The 23,373-nt window shown below is 37.0% G+C and overlaps 1 protein-coding gene across 2 annotated transcripts in view; it reads right to left on the bottom strand.

Moving 5' to 3' along the window:
• The window catches only part of MAP3K7 (mitogen-activated protein kinase kinase kinase 7), a 68,194-nt gene that overhangs the window by 36,764 nt on the left and 8,057 nt on the right, over nt 1-23,373 (bottom strand). For both annotated transcript variants that reach the window (XM_067702557.1, XM_067702558.1), the window contains exons 2-8: nt 18,271-18,381; nt 15,310-15,375; nt 14,776-14,821; nt 13,461-13,599; nt 5,083-5,207; nt 2,666-2,794; nt 301-431 (exon numbers count right to left, since the gene is read on the bottom strand). In XM_067702557.1, the coding sequence (XP_067558658.1) occupies nt 301-431; nt 2,666-2,794; nt 5,083-5,207; nt 13,461-13,599; nt 14,776-14,821; nt 15,310-15,375; nt 18,271-18,381 (747 nt within the window). The remainder of the gene's footprint in view (nt 1-300; nt 432-2,665; nt 2,795-5,082; nt 5,208-13,460; nt 13,600-14,775; nt 14,822-15,309; nt 15,376-18,270; nt 18,382-23,373) is intronic.

Genomic DNA, 23,373 nt, shown 5'->3' with positions numbered 1-23,373 from the left:
GGCAACAGGCCCAGAAACAAACACATCTGTCCACTAAGTTGAGCAGAAGGAAAAAGCACGTCCAGAAACCTAGTCTTGCCATCTTTTAATTATAAAGAACTAGTTCTTTTTCTTTTTTTTTTCAAAAGAATGTTTCCTCCTCTGATTATATGAGTAAAGAACACCCATTCTAACATGGAAAATACAGATAAGTATGAAGCAAAAAAAGAACAATACTGTCCCTTTACTTTAAAACCCCATTAAAAGTCAGTATATATAAAATTCCCTTAAACCCAAAGCCCCTCAAAAGAAGGATTATACCCGCATCAAGTGAGTCATTATTTTCACAATTTCCTCCATTGAAGGGCGCTGAGAAGGATCTTTAGACCAACAACGAGTCATCAGGCTCTCAATGGGCTTAGGTAAATTTTTGATCAGTGGTGGTCGAGTACCTACAATTGAAAATTAGAGGAGTGGAGAAAAGAATGTATTTACTCAAAGAATGGTGTAAGTTTTTTTTAAATATGCATTTCTGAAGTGTTATTTATTTTACAGATCTTGTAATTTAAGATTTCTTTAGGAGGACTAAAAGTACCTTTTTTTTTGTCCTTTGGATTAACATTATATTTTCATAAAACAGAAGCTACACCTTTTGAGAAGCCAAATTAAAATTTTATATACATTATGACTGAAAGTTAATAATATTTCATTTGCTATAGACACTCTTTTAACAAATAATAATGGCTTAATGTGTATTTTATTAAGAATAAAATGGTGGCTTGAGGTAATCTTATTTGAACTATATTTTCAGATTTATCGTAACAATTTCAAATGTGTTTGACAAATCATCTTCCATATGTCAAAAGTCATCAACTACGGTGTTATACTCACTGACCTCCAAATGGCTCTTTTGTGGGAGACGGGTCTTAGGGTTGCTGTGAATCAATCATTTCACAAGCTGAAAACTGCCAACTTTTGTGTAATTAACAAGACTGTAATATCATTAGTAAGGTCCCTAACTTAAAGAAGGTCTCAAGTATAATGAAATCTTCGTAAATTTATCAATTAATAAGTTAGTTCTTTTATTCCTTACTTCATGGACATTCAATTAGTTACTGACAACTGACAGAAAAAGAAAACAAACTGTCCTGTTCAATGCTCTAGCATTCTCTACAATGACAAGAAAGGTAGTACAATGAAAGGTAGCATAGGAAACTGGTAAACACATTTGAGATTACTCAGATTACTGCCTGACATGTCTATGAATGATCAAAATAGTGAGGCATATATTTATTTCTATCACATGTGGAACAGTGTTTTAAAAATGACATTAATCAGAATAATTATAATCAAGTGATAGAAATTAAACAACAGAGAGTGATGTTAAAAGTTAGAAGGTTAAGCAATTTCCCTTCATGAAAAGTTTATTTTCCCAAAGCAGCTGGGAAGTAACTTGATTAATGAGGATATATTCTAATATCATGAGCGGTCAGAAACATTGTAACTACAGGCATAAAAGGAATAGGAGGGATGAAAGGACACTGTGTCCATAAATCAATATAACTTAAAAATATGGGCATTTGAGCCGGAAAGATCCAGATTTAAATCCCAACAACACCACTTACTAATCTTGTGACCTCAGTCAAGTTATTTAACTGCTCTAGGTCTCAGTTCCCTAATGTGTAAAATTGCAAAGTGAGGCAATAACAGTACTCGCCTCATAAGAATGAACGAGAAGATAAAAAGAAAGACTCTGTGAAGCACTTTGTGTTTTGCCTTAATAAATAGCTTAAGTAACAACACTTATTACAGTAAGTCCCCTACATATGAACCTTCAACTTGCGAAGTTTCAAACATATGAACATGCGTTCCATCAACGTCAGGTGTGAGTGAAATTGCAGCTTGCCCTCTGTCTCCTATTGCTGACGGTCCCTCAGCTCTGCCATCTCCCACCTCCTCTCCTTCCTCCAGTCAGTAACTCTTCTTGCCTGTTCACTTGATGCCAGCCTCCGTATGCCAGCTGTTGTACTGTACTACTGTACTTTTCAAGATACTGTACTATAAGGTTTAGAATGTTTTCTCTACTTTTTGTGTTTTTTATGTATTATTTGTGTGAAAAGTGTTATAAACCTATTATAGTACAGTACTACATAGCTGACTGTGTTAGTTGGGTACCTAGGATAACTTTGTTGGACTTATGAACAAACTGGACTTAAGAACGTGCTCTCAGAATGTAACTCGTTCGTATGTAGGGGACTTACTGTATTATGCTTTGCTTTCTCTCCTCAATGAGACACTTGCTTCCTAAGGAGAAAAAGGCAATAGCTCCCTAATTATCTGAACCATGTGAGAGATTTTAATTTAATCTTTAAATTTTATTTTTTCCAAGAGAGTCCAGTCCAGTGCTTCTCTGTCCCCTCTAGAGAGCCAACCGAGGTAGTTGGCTCTGGCTGTCTACTGATGGCCTTTCCCTAATGAGCACAGCCAGCAAACCTTCTCAGCTTTGTGCAAAGCCAGGACTGCTCCCAGCCCTTGCCCGTTTTTAGAGTAGGGGGGAGGGCTGGAGACTGGTAATAAGAAATTGTATATTTTAATATTAGGGATAAATGGTCTTCTTTGGGGGAGAAACAATTTCCAAATAGGAATAAAATATATAAAATATATTGAAGAAAAAAATTTCACAAACCATTATGAACAGCCCACATGATACGGAAAGCTGGGCCACCAATTTCATCAAAGGGTTTCCGACGTGTTATCACTTCCCAGAGGATAATACCCCAGCTGAAGACATCACATTTTTCACTGTAATTGCTACCTAGAAAAAAAAGGTAGTAACGTTTCAAGACTTTTTCCCACATGACTAACAGAAGCAACTGCTTTCATAAACTTTAAGAATGAGCATCATGTACAAAAACAAGAGAATGCCCCATGTAGAGCTGAGAAATTACTCTTTCTGAAGACCTCAAGTCTTTGCAATAAATACATTTTTAAAATGAGTTAAGTATTAATAATGCACTAAAAAATCCACTTTAGAAAGCTGGTCATTTTTTACCCTCTCATCAAGAAACAGACCTTATCTTTTATTTATTTAGACTTATATTTTCTCTGGGGCAAAGTATAAAACATTTGTACACTCCTTTCTATAATTTCTTAATCTTAAATATTCTTCTCCCATTCTCTTGATGCTACTATCAAAGCAGAAAAAATTTCTAATCTAGTGTTAAGATTTTCTTTTCAAAATATCTGGTGAGATAAAATTATTAATTTACAAACTTAAAAAGTTGTAAGCAGGAAAAACTATGAATACAAATTTACAGTAAGCAGATTATGCAGCAAAATATATATGATTACTAAGTTGGCTGGTGAATCAGCACAATTAAATAGCCAAACAAACCCCCCAAACCCACGAACAACCCACTATAACAGTGACCAATTATTACAGCAATAGCTATGCATGTACTTTACAAAGGCACTAGGCAGTGCACTGTAAGAGTTACAATGACTTTACAATCTGATTTGGGCTACAGGTGCTGACATCTTTCAGAAATGAAGAAATCTACATAGGCTAACAGTCTGAGCTTTGTTGCTCTAAACAATTAACAGCAACTTTTATTTCTAGGTTCTTTTGTATAAACAAATCTTTCGGCTCTCCATACTACAGTAATAACTGTGTTATTTTAACTCAAAGAAAGGCACATGAAATAAACAAATAATTTTAAAACAATGCCAATTATATGCATTCTGTATACAAACTTGAAAACAGGCGGCATTATTTAATTTTATATAATTTAACACTTGCTTGTCCACTAACTTTTTAACTGAATTTTGTGGCAAAATAGCTCCACTCAAGTGACCAGCTGCATAGCAAATTTTTTTCTCTTGGTGGCTAAAAACAAAGAACAAAAAATTTTAAATTCATCAAAAATAAGTCAAAATCAGAATCTGATTACTAAATGTTTCTGAATTTTATGGGCTTTCATACTTCCTAACATATGAATCACACATCTTCAGTTCAACTTTTCTCATTTAAAAGATAAGTTGATGTTTTTATATAGACACCTCATATGCAATTTATGGACCACTCTTTTAGAACTTCAGTAAGACACAGAGACGTAAAACAAAGTAGGCATAAGCTTATCCTTTACTTAAGGTCCTTAGTATCTTTACTTGTGGTCCTTGCATTCTTTCTAAGGCATGCTCATTTAAACTTTAAACTGCTAATTCTTAATCGCTAGGAAACCAACACAAAGCACAGTAGATCCTCATTATTCCCAGTATTGTTCTACAAAGTTGCTGTGAACCTTGAATTAGTGAACACTGAATCATCTGCTCCTCGAGGGAATTACAGGGTTGGGCTCCTATACTGATCAGTTGACATTTTTGTCAACTGATCAATACATAACCTTGTTTTATGTGTGTTTCTGTTCAAAACACCTCATTTAATATAAATTGTTGATTCATTAATATTGAACTCATGGCCAACAGCACAGTAATTCATGCCTGAATGAAGATTAGCTAGCACATGTATTTTCTCTGTAAGACACATCACAGCCTTCTGATACTTAGGAACACTAGAAAGCACTTCAATATTACTCGTAGAGGCCATTTTAAATGGTGAAATCATCAACACAAAGCACAAAAAAAGGAAAAAAATGAGGCACTAAATACATCACAGAAGTGATAAAATATAAGAACTGATACAACAGGGCAGAGCATTGCCTTGTTTGACCTCAGCTGGGAAGGTGTGTGTTGGGTGACTAAATTTTCCCTGCTTTGTTCATGTCTGTGAATAACTATGAAAGAATTATGAGTACTGATTTTAGGATACAAGTAGGCAATTTTGCAGTTATGGAACCTGAGAATGAGGATCAACCGTACATATGCTTGAACTTCATAGAGGGTGCTAGACAACTTAAATCTTGCTGTGAGACTCAAGATCTAAGGCTATATTTATTTAATACCTCCTTAGACTTTAGTATATATCTTATAATTATATACTATGCAGAAATAAAAGCATGGAAACAGGGCAAAGCCATAAACACACTGGATTTACATGGAGTAATAAGGCAGATTATCAGTCACATCATGCTTTTGCCATTTTACCTTCAAAAACTTCAGGTGCCATCCAAGCAGCACTCCCCTTATTATTGGTCATGTGTGTCTGAATGTCACAGGCTGTACCAAAATCACAGATTTTTAAGACTGTCCCCCCTGCAACCAGCAGCAAGCTGTTTTAAAAAATAAAAGGTTATAAGACCAATATTTGATTCTACAATAAAAGAAGAGACATTTGTGGAAACAGAAAAGGTTAAGCAAAATGTCACCATTCAACTTCCGTGAAATGTTACCCACTCACCTATAACAGCTTAATAATACAGAGGAATATCAGCAAAAATTGACCTTAACCTAGTTCTCTTAGGGAGACTGCTAGACCCAAATTTTGATGTCTCCATTTCTATCTCCATAATTTTTCGTGACTATGCTTCTCTGTGGGCCAAAATAAAACATGGGGTTTAAAAAGCATCTAGCAAGTGAATATTATGGTGTCCTGAAATGGGAGTGGATGTATATCAATACTTTCATAAATTGTTCACCCCCTATACTTAACCTTAACCAGTGTTTTTCAAGCTACAGGCAGAAACCTAGTCACAAAATTCTAGATCACAGATCTGGAAACCTACATCACAAAACCAATTCAGTAGACTATGACAGCATTTAAAAAATAAAATAGAAAATATCAAAGTGCATCACAACTACTAAGATTAAACATTGTTTCAGGGAAGTTCAGTTTCAGTTCTATATACATTAATATGTACACACGATAGATTGTCAAGTATTTCTTACTGTGGATGATGGTCCTGAAGTTTGCAAACCTGCTTTGCTCACCTGCTTTGCAGTGAGCAGAAAAGAGTCTTTAGCCTAACATAGCAAGACTGGTTAGCTGTTCACTGACCCTATTTCCTTTCTTCTCTGGGTACATTTCTTAGCCATCTGCGCAATTACATATGGCTATATGACAATTCTAGTCAATAGAATGTGATGTACTTCACCTCCAAGCCCGGCCCATATGAACTCTCACATATATAAACTCCTTTTCCTTTCCCCATATGTCACTGAAGGCACAGGATTCTGAACTACAAGACAGGAGGAATCTGGGATCCTGACCCACCATGTGCATCAGGAACATTTACTTTGGACTTTACGAGCAAAACCCACAAACTTTGTACTTTAAGCCATGAGACTTCAGGGCTTATATAACAGCATCACTGTAACCAATATGAGAAATGGTATTGAAATGGGTGTTGCTATAGTAAAAATCTAATATATTTGGTGTTGGTTTAGCAGTAGGCAGCAAGAACACTGAAAGTGGAAGCTGGAAAGAGAGAGATCCATGTAATGACGTGGCAAAACATTTGGTAAAATTTGTCTCCTGTGATAATTTGTGGCTTTAAAGGACTGGAAAAGCTGACTTCTTCGACTCCAAACAGCAGGAAATAAGATTCACAAAGGCCCATTAAGACAGCATTGCAGCAAAGAACAAATTAAGAGAAAAGTACTTCCCATCTCAGCTTCATGACTTCAAGTTGCCTCCATTTAGTTGAGAAAAGGCACTGAGGCCGGGAATTCAATAAACCAGGCTCAAGATTTTGTCTAAGAAAGAACTGTGGTAGTATTAGTCACAGGAACATGGAACTGACTGGAACCTGAGGGATCAAAAGCCCGCGTCTGAGGAAATTATACTGCCAACGGAACCACAGGCCTGGAATAAAGATGCTTCTGACTGTCGTACAATGCCCTCGGACCCCAGATGTGCAGAAGCAGGAAGCAGGCTATGAAAGCTGGACAGCTTCTGAGGAGAGTATATGGCCCAACACCTACTCCTGACACTGCTACAGAGAATGGACAAGGAGAAGCTTACTAAAGGGTGAAGCTAGGAGTCACAAGCAATGGAAAAAGGAGTTCCTCTCCTAGGGCAGGATCAGAGTCTGATCAAAAGACAAACCTCTCACAACTCCAGGGCAGAGGGACCAGAAAATGCAGGACTTCATTGCTACAGACCAGTAGCTGCTGTATGTTTCTGTTGTTTCCTTTTCCCAATGGAGCCTTTTACTGATGGGCCTCTCTTCTACTGTTTTGTGTGTGTGTACGTGTGCTGGGAGGGGTGAGGTGGGGGGTGACAGATAACTTTTCTTTCTAATTCATTTGTTTCCAGACCGTGAGCAGCTGCATCCAGACCTGCTGGAGAGGACTACACAGCATCCTGAGATCCTGGACTGTGAGCCAGGTGGTGACTGCAAGATGTTTAAATGGCAAAGGGCAGTAAGTGGTTCTACTTGTGTGGTAAGAGTAGTAGAAACCACATGCAGATGTGGCTGGGACTGACCAGCTGCTCACCAAATCCATCCCTTCTTCCTCTGGAGAACAGAAGACATTTCCCAACCTCTCTTGCAGGTAGGTGTGGCTAAGATTGAGTTGTGGCCACTGGTATGTGGGTAGAAGGGACAGGGGTCACTCCATGGGTCTGGCTCCACAAAGCTCTCATACATCAGCTTCATTCTCTTTACCTGCTGGCTGAATGCAGAGGTCCCCAAAGTCCTGGAGGATGGCAGAAGTACAAGATGGAGGGAGCCTAACTAGGCCCTTGAATGACCATATGGAAGGTCATCTGTCAAACAGGAATATGTTTTGGATTTCACCTGAGTCAGAAATAAATTTCTGCTGTGATAAGCCTCATGTTGGCTATAGCAGCTAGTGTTAAAACAACTACTATACTCAGCTATCAGAGTCTCTTAGGGAACTGGTACTCATAGTCTTAGGTTTTCCATATCCCAATGCAATTTGGTACTCCTTTAAGAACTGAAATATATAAAGCAATCTGAAAGTGTAAAAAGAACCATGAACACAAGAGATAATTTTTATTAGCTTATTATTATTAAAAATTAATTATACATTTAAAAATGTATACATTTTGTATACAAAAATGTGTACATCATTACCTAAAAGGCTTATAGGCATGTGGGTTATTCTGCAAACCAGAAGAAACAATTCTTTATTTTGAATCCCTTCCAACCATCTTCTCTTAAATGCAAAAGAGGTACTACTGTTTTATATAGCCAACGTTTATTTTAATGTATGTTTACTGACTTAATTTCACTATTCCTTCTTGAATCTTATGCTCACCTTATGTAATCATTTTCTTTCTTCCCCAAACACCTTTAATGAAGGTCTACTTACAATAAATTCACTCAGGTTTTGTTTCACAATATCTTAAATGTAATTTAGGGCAGGTACACAATTCTGAGTAGAGAGCTATTTTTTCTCAGCTCTGTGAAGTTATGATTCCAGTCCTCTAGCTTCCATTGTTGGTGTTGAAAAGTATACTTCAGTCTAACTGTCAGTCCTTTGCAGGTAATCGCTTCGCTGATTGAAAAATCTCCCCTCTGTTTTTGCTGTTCTGTAGCCTCATTATGGTGTGTCGTAGGGGAGATTTCTGCTTAGAATTCATATCTTTTATTTGGAAAATTCCTGGCTAACCCCTCTTGAATTAGTCTCTCCCCGTCCTATTTTCTTTTATTGGAATTCTAATTCTATGCTGTTAGTCCTCCCTTTCCTTCTCTCCATGTTCCTTAACCTATCATTTTTTTCATTTATTTGTCTGTGTTGCATTCTGGGTAACTGCAGATATATCTTACAGCTCACTGAATCTCTTGTCATCTATTTCATATCTGCCATTTAAAAATTTTAATTATTTCTAAATGTTTTATTTAGTTCTTTTGGTCATGTTGATAGTTTTCATTCCTTGCACATTTTAATTCCTTCATTTCTGTAAATAATTTGAGCATATATATTTTATCCTCCATATTTGATAATTCCAAATATCTGGAGTCTTACTATTTGACGGCTTTATTCCATTTTGTGTTTTTTTTTTTTTTTTTTTGCGGTAAGCAGGCCTCTCTCACTGTTGTGGCCTCTCCCGTTGTGGAGCACAGGCTCCGGACGCGCAGGCTCAGCGGCCATGGCTCACGGGCCCAGTCGCTCCGCGGCATGTGGGATCTTCCCGGACCGGGGCACGAACCCATGTCCCCTGCATCGGCAGGCGGACTCTCAACCACTGCGCCACCAGGGAAGCCCTCCATTTTGTGTTTTTTATGCTGACTTTTACTCATGGTAACTTGCATCCTTATGGGTGTGGTAATTTCTACTGTGGCTTCATATTTGATTGATCTTAATCTGGAAAAATCCTAAAGACCTGAATTGAAAGTATATGACTTTAAAATAGTTTCAGTCACCCTGAATGCCCTGAGACACCACCAATTCCAAAGCACTTTTAACCTGTCCTGTTGGGATTTTTTTGATTGGGCAAGTAGAGTAGATTCAAACTCACAACAGCATGAGGGGAGACTCTCAGTTAAAAAAATAAAAGCTTGTCTAGTCAGAAAACGGATTTTTTTTTTTCTAGTCAACTTTTCTTTTAGTTCTTCCGTCCAAGATACTGAACTTAGGCAGAGGTCTCAGTTCTGCTCCCTCACCTGGTGCACAACAAAGGGTCTGCATCCCGTTAAACAGAAGCCGTTAAAATTTGGGCCTCTACATTCTTGATACTGGCAGAGGCTCACAGGAGAGCCCTTGGCTTCCCACTCAGGGTTCAGTTCTCTCCATCTTTTGGCTTAATGATTCCCTTATTTTCTTCTAAGATCACCTACGCATGTAAAAGGATGTTTGTTGTAATATGTAGCATCTCTGGGTGCTTGCTGTAGGATGTTTTTTCAGTTTATCTGGTTTGCCATATTGCTGGAGTGTCAAAATTCTTATCATGTGAGTATAAGAGTCCAAGCTATCCCTGTGAGCACACACAGGATGTTAGATTTTAAATGCATACATATCATGGCTTAAATTTCATGTGCTTCTCAAAATAAGGTATGTAATTTTGCCAATATATTAGTGTATGCTGGGATAAGTGGCAGGGAGCCAACAGAGCCCCGGGTTAAAGCCAGCACATCTCCCTGGACCAACATTTTTACTCAACTCTAAGTATCTTTAACATCCTAACAGTGACTTCAAAACAAATTGCATTAACACAGGAAGTCAAATGCAAAATTCTTACGTAACTTTCCTTAAGAAGGCTTTTTAAGCTTTGTCCCTACTCTCAGACTTACTCAGGTTATATACATCATAACTTTGTTCTGGGGGGTGGGGGGGTATGGAGGAAAGCTGAGAAGCACCAATTTAGGAATTTAGGGCCTTACAGGGCCTGACAAAAATGTCAACTGATTCGGCAGCATGGTATTTTCTAAAAACAGCTCTATAAATTAAATCTTCCCAGTCTAAGACTGCCCATCAGGCCAAGAAGAGTTTCTATTTTAATAACTCACTTTACTTAAGAGGTAGTAAGTAATATTATTTATCCATTAAAAATAAAGAGGTAAATATCTGTATATAGTAATATGAAAAAAAAGTCCCAGTAAGTGAAAACAGCAACATTATGTATAGTGTAATCTATGCATGCTTAAAAAACAAAACAGTGCTTATCTCTGAGGATTGGAAATGGGAGGCAGAAAAGACTTACTTTACATTTTTAAAAATAACATATACATAATTAAAGAAAGTAAAGTAAAAATGAACAATATAGAAGAAAGAAAACAACTATCCTTTTTTTTTTTTGTGGTACACGGGCCTCTCACTGCTGTAGCCTCTCCCGTTGCGGAGCACAGGCTCTGGACACGCAGGCCCAGCGGCCATGGCTCACGGGCCCAGCCTCTCCGCGGCATGTGGGATCCTCCCGGACTGGGGCACGAACTCGTGTCCCCTGCATCAGCAGGCGGACTCCCAACCACTGCGCCACCAGGGAAGCCCTATCCTTATTTTTAATGTCCTTATTTTGAAGATGTTTCTAAAAATGTTCAATCCCAAAACCATTTTTATGTTTAGAGTACGTGTGTGTGGTAAGAGTATAACCCTATCTTGATTAAAATGACCCAATAAAAGATTTCCAGAAAATTTTCTGAACTTAAGATTCCAACTCTTCTAGGTGCCATATTATGCAAATATAATCACCAAGTAGCATACTCTTATTCAGGTTTTCCTTTTGATGACAAACAGAAATAAAGATGGGTAATATAATTTGCATCATCACATTGTAGCAATATTCAACATCGGGTTGGGGATTCATTATAATTACAGTTAATAAATTCTTTGTATATAATTTTGTTACAAAATTCTAACTGGAGAGATTACTTAGAAAGTTAGTTTTCTTTTAGTCCAACATGACTAAGATAAGCCAGATAAACTACTATTCACATCTCCATAATGCTACAAATACTTCTATGACAATTTAAGTGGAAAGAATGTTAAATGCAAATTACATGCACTTCAACAAACAAACAATTTTTCCTTGTTTCATTGTTGTTAAGTTCTTACTACTTTTAACCCAAGATAAGAATTCTGTAACTGACTTCCTTGTTTCATCCTGGTACATTCAAAATATCATAATAATTTTTCTGAATGACTTTTATATTATTATTGCTACAATTAGTACTCCTTTACTCATAAGACTTTGGATGAACTTGCAAAAGATAAATAAAACAGGGGCACTAGTGCAAGTTGATACTGTATAAAACACCTAACCACATCATCAGGTCCCTTCTTTATATGCCATTCTGAGGAACTCTTCCTGACCACAGAATCAAAAGGTTTTCCAGTGACAATAAGATACAGTATATGTATTTGTATATACAATTATATATGAAAGCAGTCATTCCAAATAATTTTCTTTTCCCCAGTACATTCTGAAAAATCAATTCTAATTCTAAAGCCCAATTTGTATGCTGGGTGCCCCACAGGAAATGTGCAACACTACAGGATGAGTCCAACCATGAGGATGCCCAAGAGAAATTAATGACCTAGACAGACCAGACCTCTTCTAAATATGTTAATGGTATTTATTAGCAAAAGGAGAGTCCCCATCTGTAGATGATTTTGGTAGGACGTATCTGGTCTGTCTAAATACGTCGGTTAAATAAACCTAACATTTACGGATTTATGGGGTATGGTTGGATGGAGAATGGAGGTAGCTGTTTAAGCTGTGTAATTATGGAATATAAAAGATGTTAAAAAACAAAAATAACTTTTTTGTGAGATATTTTAAAGTATATTGTTTAATAATTCTTCAGTTATTCCAAAGCCAAAAAAGCCCTAATGCAGACGGGTGACTTTTGGGAGTTGCATCTAATGGTTTCTGGCTCGTCCAGGAAAAGAATGCTTTGTCTGTGCCTGATTACTTGCTTGTATCCTTTAAATCAGCCAATTTGTTGCTGGATAAGAGCTATGATTTTCATGAGTTTGCTTTGATAATTCAACTCTTTTAAATGGGGTGGGGAGGTGGGTATGGAGGATACAGTCTCTAAAACTAGGAAAAAAAAAAGTGCTTTCTTCTTTACTACACAAGACAGGTAGCTGCAACAACAACCTTAGGAGTCAAGTCAAAAAAATAAAAGTATCATAAATCTAGGGCTTAAACATTATTTGACCAGGGACCTGGGGAAAGGGAAATCAGTTTAAGCTTGGAGGTGGAAATAAGGTACACTAGCGAGAACAGTGATTCCAAGAGTTGAAACCTATGTAGAGTGTATCAGGTTAGACAGGAGAGTGAGAAGTTATACCCAGAAGGGATGCTTTAATGCTTTAAACCAGCATCAAGAGAATGGAATACTTGAGACTGATTTCCTAGGGGATACCTCTTATCTGAGGACTGATGTGGTGGCCAGGGGTAGAGGGGAAGAGCATACGGGGACTTTTTACTTTCTCACAGGTGGACAGAGAAGAAAAAAATTAGAGAGAAATGGGGACAAAAATATGTATGTTTTCTTTAATTGTGTACCCACAGAAACAAAAAATCCACAAAATTTTAGCCTTTAAAAATATTTATGTAGGGAATTTTGAAGTTCTTTCAAAGTCCCAGAATCCTCAATAAGGAGAAATCCAGAATATTTTCAATTTCTACTCAGATGTGCCAGCAATGCCCTTTGCCTTCCTCTGAAAAGGCAAATAATAACCACTCTGTATATTTTTGTGTAATGTCGACATTGCGCTTATTAGGGATAGAGTGGGGAACAAGACAGACTTGTCTCTGCTCACATGGAACTAACTATTTAGGGAAAACAATACATACCGTGGACACAAAATAGGACTTACAGACTAATAGATTCTAGAATTATGCTAATCTAAGGTAGAAGTTATTAAAAATAAAAATTCAACTAAAATAAAAATGCCACTAAAGACAACATTCTAAAATGCAAGCTTAGATAAATGACTAAATGATGAAGGTGAGTTAAAAGTAAACAATCTTAAAAAAATAAAAAACAAACATTCTTGAGCAAGCCAAAGGGGATGAGAGAAGAAAAACTGATGTGCAACGACCAGCTTAAATTAGGGAGTGGGTAGGAGATGGCAAGAGAGAGAGACACCACATTATTAGAACTTACTTTGGTGGTTTCAGGTCCCTGTGAATTAGAGCTTTGGGTTGCATGCTATGAAGATAAGCCACTCCTTGGGAACACTGTAAACACCAACTCATTGCGTGGGCAGCAGTATAATATGGCAATGGTTCAGCACCATGCAGCACTGCAAAAGAAAGGCACAAACTAAAAAGAACTTTATTGCATATAACAAAAGACACAAGGTGAATGCAAGCACTATCAGAACACACGACTGGGTATTTTCCTACACATGCTGCCATTGGTCCTGCTTTTCATTCTTTTCCGAATAAAAAGATGGAAATAGTTAATGATTTAAAATGGATAACTACCACATAAGTACCTAACATTTAATAAGATTCCATTAACTGTTATACATACATTCAAGTAAAATTAATATACATTACCAGGTTTTTTCATATTGACAGATGCAGTCTTTCACACAATACTATAAATTATAAGCAATGTGATGACATACTACTATAAGAGAGATACAGAGAAATACTATGGAAGGAAACAAAATGTGCATCAAGATGTTTACAATTATCCTTTCTATAATGGCTAAAAACTAGAAATAGTTCAACCAAATAAAACATGGGAGTATCAGATAGCCATTAACAATGATGATCACATGAGCAGTAAATATAAGTAAAAGTTTATATAAAATAATGTTAATTAAAAAAATAAAATGCTACAATTTATTTTATATAAATGGTGTGACAAGAGACTATTTATATATATGTTTGGTGTTTCTTACAGTGAAAGGGTTAGCTCTGTTCTATAAAGGTAACTAAACGATACAGTTTCCTTTCATTGTTATCAAAATGACATATATACACTAACATGTATAAAATAGATAACTAATAAAAACCTGCTGTATTTAAAAAAAATGTTCTGTGAAGTGAATTTTCACAATTTTATTTTTGGGGAAAAAAGCGAAATAAAGCAGAATAAGGATGTGCGGTTAAAGAGTTCTAGAAGAGGAGACTGAAAGCTAAGAGAGGACAAAAAGAAAAAATTAAAAGTATGAAGATATTTTAAAATCTATTTAAAAAGCAAGTTTGACTTTACTTAAATGCTTTTAACATTATGCAGAGTACCATCAATTTAAAAGATTGATATCCTTAGACCTCTAAATTTCACATACTAATGTTGTAGCATCTTGTCTTTTCATTTTTAATCTTTAGCAGATTTCTTTTTTTAATTACCTCCTTTGGGGACTCTGAGGATAAACTGTGAAGAACATTAAGTAACTTACAATTTATATTAAAAGCTTTTCAATTATTTCACTCTACTAGATAAAGACAGGTCTAATGACACTCACCATTATACAAGGAGCCCCCTTCAGCATATTCCATCACAAGACACACCTACAGGAAACATATGCCAGAATAATTAACCACAGAGCTATACCATCTTGCGGAACTTGAGAGATAACTTAGTTCAACCTTTGATTTTATAAATGCGTTAAAAATCATTCTTTTGTCCCCTACTATGTGAATAGTGCTAGAGGAAATAAAAGGTATCTATGATCTAAGACCTTGTTTTCTAGGGGACCACTGTCTAAGAGTGGAGATGTATATAAAAACATAATCACGAGATCTGTGGTGACTTTTTCCAGTGCAAATGAACAGGTGCTGTCATAGGATATTGTAAGCCTCCTAAGAAGATGAGGCTACTGGATAAGACCACCTAAGACAACTATTCCCTTATATTGTGTTGCTAACAGATTAGAAACACATATAATTTTTTTTGAAATAATATGACAGATCAAAATAGCTTCATAAACTACACAGCTGCACGTATCTGCCACATCATTTCTTATAGACAGAGTATAATGAAAAAGTGACAAACTTACTGGATTCAAGCAGGCTCCATATAGCTTTACAATGTTAGGATGGTTCACACGGGATAACTGCCGAAGCTGTAACAAATTAAGGTTTCTTTTAAAAAGTGCTAACTTTTAACGAAGTGATCTCACAGTATCATTCAAATCTTAACATTGTACAAAACATTAGCGTAATCAATCAGCAATCACTGTTTCTGCCGAAGCTGTAACAAATTAAGGTTTCTTTTAAAAAGTGCTAACTTTTAACGAAGTGATCTCACAGTATCATTCAAATTTTAACATTGTACAAAACATTAGCATAATCAATCAGCAATTACTGTTTCCTACGTAGCAGGCACTGTGGTCCTAAGTGCCTGCCCAGAATGGCACAGAATCCCTGCCCAGAGCTCTCACAGTTTAGTTGGGGGAGAGACATGTACACAAATAATTAAAGCAATGTGCCAAGTGCTATAACAGGAGTTATGTACAAGGCATAAGTACAAATTAGAAGAAGAAATTAACTTTGCCAAGGATGCCATCCCCGAGATGGCACTGAGCTGAGTTATCCAAACCAGAAGAAGCCATATCATCATCATCATCATCTTCAAAGGTGATGGTTGAATGAATAGCCGACCTACTCTACGCTGGGCACTGGTGGGCACTTTATAGATATTGTATAATCCTCACAACTTTGCAAGGTAGGTATTATCATTTTCATTTTAAAGATGAGGTACCTTTAAGATAAGGCTCAGAGAAGGTTAAATGAGCTGCTAAATACCCTAGAGTTAGGAAACAGTACAGCCAGGGTTTGAACTTTGGTCTGACTTAAAATCTGCATTCTCTTCCTTCCATCTTCCATCTCTTGAGTTAACTCCCTCTTCTCCATTCCCACTACCACTGCCTTAGCAATTCCAACCTGAACCACTGTAGTAATTACTACAGCCTTCTCCTAACTGGTCTCCTTACTTCCAGTTTTATCCAATCCAATCCAATGATTCATATGGAGGTCAGTGAGGGGTTTGGCTGTACTCATCTCCCTTTCTCTACATCTCAAATTTCTATTAACATATCCCCCCAAACTGCGCCTTGCTCTCTCTTCTCTCCCTTTTCTGCTTCTCCCCCTTTCTTCTTCCTTTCCTTCTCTACTACCTACATTATACTGCTGGCTCATATGAAGTCCACTAAGGTAAACCTTTTTACTACATGCTACTTAGAAAGCTGTATTTTTCTACAGCCAACATTTGTAGATTTTCAGTCCTAACAGACTTAATATCACTATTTATTATATTTCATCTCATTAAGATTCACTACTGAGCTTCAGATAGCAGATTATTCAAGCATTTATTCCTGTTCCCTCCTCAAATACCACTAAGAAGGTAAAGGTACTTTTTTCAAGGCATAAACTCAGAAGGATGAAGAGAATGTGAAATGAGAAAACAGTACATATTTTTGGAAGTTGGACAGCAAATGACTAGCAATAACTAACACAGCAGACCTAAAAGAAATGAGAAAAAGTGAGAAGCAACCAGATTTATCTCACAAACTTTCCAAAAGGTGGAGGAGTGGTGGTAGTACCAGGTATCTATTCATACAAGCTAATAAAAGAGCAGAGAGATTGCTTAAAAGTTAGACCAAAGATTCCCTCCAGCCCTGACTTCAAACAGCTTAGTGACTGCCTCTTTACTGTCTCAAAGATTAGAGGTTGATTCTTTACAGAAGGTGTAATACCTTCCTAAATATAGAGATATATATTTAATATAGAGATAAATACAGAGATAGAAATATGATAATACCTTCTTTAAAGAAGGTGTGAGTCTCTGGATTGGGGGATACCATATAAAACTAAGGGATGAGCTCAAAGTAGTTGCCTCTGAGAAGCAGAAAACTTGATGCGAGGAGGTACGGGGATTAACGTTTTTTTTTAGTAAGAATACATGGAGAACCATTTGACAATTTATCAACAAATTACATGTATACATAACTTTGATGAGAAACTTTTTTTCTCCAAGCTATTATGATCTTTTTGACTCTGGATTGCTAGCCTTTAACACATATTTTTACCTAGTTTTAGGAAACTACCAATACAAGAGTATACGATCAATGACCTCATATAAACCATAAACAAAAATTGTGAATAAGGCAAGATAAAGCCAGACTCCTGGAACATACTACTATAGATCATCTTTCTTCATGATGACATCAAACCATTCATCAGCATTTCTCAACTCATTCAACTAATTACAAAAATCCACTTCATCATCTCACAACTAAGTTCTCATTTCTTCATGTTATACATTAAAAAGTATCATGAAGTATATTTTGAAATTATAATTAAATAAAATCACAGATATAAATTCAGAAGGTTTATAAGGTAAAGACCACTCATCTATTGGCCAATGAAGTTAAAAAGTGATAAAACCATTGATTTATTGAAATACTGTGATCTAATATATAAAACAGCATAAAAGAATGAAGCTGGTAATACAATAATCTCATGATTATCAAATTCTCCTCCATCATCAAATATGTAAGAGAAGAGAGTTGTAAATTTTCGTGTTAAATGAGAGAAACCAATTTGAAATTGTTTTTCCTTAAAATAATCTCATTCGAATTTCTAAAAATGTTCAGTCAAAAATGAATGCATAAAATTTCCCTTCTTAATTTTAGATAATGGGAGAGATTACCATTTCTTTTCTATTTTAAAATTTAAATTATATGCCTTGAAATAGACCTGAATTACATGGAAGAGATTGTATTTTAATTCAGGGACGAATTCATTTATGTAGCTAATTCTCTTTTCCCCTAATTTTTAATCAGAATTAAGACTGTGAATGAAAAAATATTCCTATGGCATTCCCTTTGGTTCAACCAAACTGCTGATGTTCAAGTATACAGAGAAATGACAACTGAGAAACATTTTTTTTCATAATATTAAATTCACAGAGTATCTTAGGTGAAGAACTACACAACAGAAATGACACTTCAACTTACCTCTACAATAAAAGCTTTCCTCTCAGATTCACTTTCTATTTGTTTAATAGCAACATCTTTTGCTCTCCACTTAGCTTTGCATACTACTCCAAAAGCTCCTCTTCCAACGACCTTTAAAAAAAAAACTCACGAGAATCAGAAACAAATAACAGCCTAATGCATAACAATGAAGCCAATCTGAAAGATTTATTAAAGAAGATTTTTAGAAATCATCACGATCTGGATTTGCCACTGAGTAGGTATGAATTTTCATTAGAGTGAGGAGATAATGAAATGTACTGTCTCTATCTTTGCAAGTTTATGGTCTAGACATCTCTTCATTCTCAAAACTGAAAACAAACAAAAAAGACTCTTAGAGGGCTTCCCTGGTGGCGCAGTCGTTTAGAGTCCACCTGCCGACGCAGGGGACACGGGTTCGTGCCCCGGTCTGGGAAGACTCCACATGCCGCGGAGCAGCTGGGCCCCGTGAGCCATGGCCGCTGAGCCTGCGCGTCCGGAGCCCGTGCTCCGCAGTGGGAGAGGCCACAACAGTGAAAGGCCCGTGTACCGCAAAAAAAAAAAAAAAAAGACTCTTAGTGACAGAAAACAAATTAAAACAGGCAAGATGAATGAGAGGATAGAGAGAAGATGGCTTGGAAAAAAATAAATAAAAAGCAGAAACGTATAATCAATGTTTTAAGCTCTCATATTTATGAAATTAAAAAGTAGCTTTTAAATAATTCAGTGGGGGTAGGCAGTAGATGGGAAAGATTAAAAATAGAGATGATAAAAACCTGGCCACTGTGAAGGACAGTAAAAACATAGTATCATATTATACAATGGAATATTATTTGTCAAGAAAATGGAATGAACTACTGATACATGCTAGTATCATATTATACAATGGAATATTATTTGTCAAGAAAATGGAATGAACTACTGATACATGCTACAACATGGATGAGCCTTAAAAACACTACACTTGAGTACCAGACACAAGAGATCACATATTGTATGATTCCAGTTATACAAAATGTCCAGAAAAGGCAAATATTTAGAGGTAGAAAGTAGATCAGTGGTTGTTTGGGGCTAAGAGTGGAAACTGGGATTAACTGTAAATGGGTAGGAGGAATCCTACACCAAGGTGATGAAAATGTTTGAAAACTGATTTCTGGTGATGTTTGTACAACTTAGCAAATTTGTACAAATTATTGTACACTTCAAATGGGTAAATTTTATGATATGTAAAATATATCTCATTAAAGTTAAAAATAAAAATTGACAATATGTTGTATTATTGTTGAAGCTGATGGGTAGCTCATGAACTCATTCCTCTCTCAGGCTATTCGACTTCTATTAACGTTTGAAATTTGCCAAAATATTAAAACAACAACAAAAGAATAGCTTTAGATACTTGTTAGAACAAAATCATTCTACATTATCACTGTAAATGACCTTAGTTAGGTGCCATCTACTCCATTTCAACTTCCAACAGACCTAAGTACTTCCTTAAGCAAAAAATCTAATTCCCTGTACAGCTCTCATTTATGATGTACTTTCTATATAGCAGGCACTAAGCTAAGTGCTTTACATACATTACATCATTTACACAACCTTAGGTGACAGGTACTAGAGGTATCTTCATTTTACAGATGAAGCATCTAGGTTTAAAGAAATCAACTAACTTGCCCAGGGCTATGTAGCTAGTAAAGAGCAAGTGCAGTCTGATGCCAGGAAGTCTAACACCAGAATGTTAGAGATCCTGATTTGTACACATATATCTGTATTATATTTCGGAAAGGAGCAGTTATATCTTCTCTTGGAGGAGGAGTCTTCACTTTAGGCAAACTTACATGTACAGGGACTCCTTGTAGAGTAAGAAAGGGGTGCTTATAACTACCAGGACAGTAGTTGTAAACTGAGATGGATGGCCATTCTAGCCATACCTCAAATTCCAATTCAAACATTACACAAAGCAGTATGGACATTTCTCATGTTGCTTAATGTATAAAACCACCCAAATGGTTAACATTTATTGAATGCCTATCATGTGCCAGGTACTACTAGTCTATGTGCTTTCATGCATTAACACATTTAATCCTCCTCCATTAAGGTAAGTAGTAAACTGAGTCAGACGGTTGCAAGTTGCCCAAGATCACAGGGTCAGAGAAGCCAGGATTTGAAGCCTAGAGTATGTAATGACCAATTCACTCTATATTCAGCCTCTGGATGTCATTAACTTAAAGGAAACTGGGCTGTCTTTCCTTTAGTGACTTTCCCTTTTTCCATTCCTAGCCCTGGGTGCTCAGGGACCTCCTGCTTAGGCTCTAGCTCTCCTCCACACCTCTCATAAGGGAAAGGAACCAATGTCAGTTATTTGGACTTGTCATTCAGTTACTTTAACGTGAATGGTTATTGGTTAAACCTGGTACCATCAGAATAACAGAAAAAGTACACCTAGGATCTGGAACCTAACAGACTTGAGTTTAAGTGTAGGTTCTGTCTGCCTATTAGCTACCAATACTGGGCAAGTTAATGTCTTTGAGTTTCTGCTTTCTCAACAGTAAAAGGGAGATGCTTACATTTTCCTCAGCGAATATCTATAGTGTTCATAAGTCAAAACCAGGCATTTTCTTCAATATTACAAAAGAATAATAAGTGCTTGGAGTAGGGTATGAATCAGTTTCAGGAGCTATATTCCTCATTTCTCTCACAATTAACCACTATGAATAGCAAACAGGTCCTAAAATGAATTTCAACTTTATGACAATGTCGGCTAAGAAAGCATGGATGGAGACCAGCCAACTTATTGATATTACTATGAAATAATGATTGTGGAGTAATTTAATATATTCTTCAATTATATATTTACAAATACATCAAAGCAACTGGTACTCGGTAGGTCTCCTCTTGTTTCATTTTCCTATTCTCAGAAATGTCCCTGCAGGGGTTCCAAACATTGCATTTGTGGATCATACATCTGTTGTAAAAACTGTGTAAGGTGTGCATGACTAATTGTGATGCACAAATGCCACCTAGTGCTGAGATGATGGCTGACTCTGAGTTTGCAATGTAAAACTATGGTAACAAAATGTGGGCAAGCAAGGACATGATAAGCTTCCTCCCTTTTGTTTAAGAAAGCAATGTTTTGAACTGTCTGAAATACAAACAGGCATATTCATGTAAGATGAGAGCCCATGTACTTAAGAAGCCTCCACTCACATTAGGGCCATATTATATTTCACATGTATGGTGAAACAACAGATCTAAAATGATAATAAAGTAAGTCCAAGATGCCCAAGGTTGTACACATAAACTGAAACACATGATAGAAAAAATAACTGCTGTGAATTCAAAGGTTAGAGGCACAGAGTCATTGCTTCACAAATTATATTTCTGTGTATCTAATGATTCTGATCACCAGTTCCAATGTGTGGAGGGGGGTTTCCCCACACTCCCAAGCAATTCTCAGATACCAGCTGGACATCCTACCATTCAGCTCAATTCTGACATTATCCACCTGGAGAGAGCATCAGATCCCACAGGTTAAGGGCTCAGTTCTACCAGAGTGCAACCCCTCCCCCTTGAGAGGCCAGTCACAAGGCAGGTTATCTATCACCTGTGCTTCTCATCAACCAGCTATAGACTGGAGGTACCAGTGACCCCCTCCCTTGGGTTTGATTAATTTGCTCAAGTGGCTCACAGAACTCGAACACTTTACTTACTAGATTACCAGTTTACTACACAAGGATATAACTCAGGAACAGCCGGGCAAGGTAAGCGGAAAGGGCACGGAGCTTCCATACCCTCTCTCTGTGCCCCACTTTCCCCCAATCCTCACGTGTTCACCAACCTGGAAGCTCTCTGAACCCTGTCCTTCTGGGTTTATATGGAGCTTTATCACAGGGCCATGAATGATTCAACCTCCAGCCCTTCTCCTCTCCCCAGAGGTCAGAGCGGTGGGACTGAAAATCCCAACCCTCTAATCACATTGTTGGTTCTCCTGGCAACCAGCCCCATCCTTAGGTGTGGTCCAAAATTAACCTTGAGACATCTTTATCTCTCTCTTCACTTACGAAAATCAGAGTCTGGGGAGCTGTGAGCCAGGAACTGTAGACAAAGACCAAATATATATATGAGAAATATATTTTGATCATTTGAACGACCAAGTACCTATTTCTTATAAATCACCATATCACAGAATCAAAATGTGACTTCTCAGTTTTTCAAATGGCATAAATATTAGGAGTGAAAGAAAAAAAATATATAAAGAATTGATTCCTGCCTTTGTGGGATGAAAACGAGGTAGAGAAGAAATTCAAGACAAAACAACAGCATTGAAATTTTAAAAAAAAACACTTCCCGGCTGAAGAGAGCCAAAAGTGAGAGTCCATGATGGCGGCTTTCAGGACAGACTTAGGGTTTCAAGGGCAGGAAAGACTTATTCCCATGCCCCCTCCCTCCCAACTTCTCACTGAGATCCCCAGGAGGAAGCAGCCTCACAGGATATGCTTTGCCAACATGGGAAGCTGCAAATGAGTAAGTGTGGCAAGGGAGACAGTCAGAGGGAGGCCCTACCCAGGTTCCCTCAGCCCCGACAGTACAGGGAAATGATAGAGAAAAACTCTTGCCAAGAGAAAAACAAGGTAACTGAAGAGTTTTCTGACTGCAGGAAGGAGGCTGTTGGATGGTAGACAGCTCAAATACAAGGAGCTAAATGTAGAGCTCAGCTGAATTTCAGAGGATCAATGAAAGCCAAAGGGGAAGGCTTAGTCAGCAAGCAGGGAAAAATGGGTAAGATCTCCTGCTTTCGAGGGGTGAAGTGAGGCTAATGCCAAGAGAATGATGAACTTCACTTCTTTACTTCTTAAACCAATATTTCTTGAATGTCTACTATATCCATCTGGGATACAAGAGATACAGCTGTAAATAAGACAAAGGCCCTGATCTACGAGGAATGTACTTTCAATTTAAGGGGGGCCAGGAGAGGAAAGAAAAGACAGTCAATAGACAAAAAAATGAATAAGAAAAATATCAGCTTGTAAAATAAATGCTGTGTAGAAAACCAAAAATTGAATAATGTGACAAAGAGACTGGTGAAACTTATGGCTGGATAGTATGAAA

Source organism: Pseudorca crassidens, chromosome 13 (genome assembly GCF_039906515.1).
Source record: "Pseudorca crassidens isolate mPseCra1 chromosome 13, mPseCra1.hap1, whole genome shotgun sequence".
In the NCBI taxonomy this organism is placed as follows: Eukaryota; Metazoa; Chordata; class Mammalia; order Artiodactyla; family Delphinidae; genus Pseudorca; species Pseudorca crassidens.
Note: the sequence above shows the minus strand (reverse complement) of the source record. Positions and strands in the feature narration are given on the sequence as shown.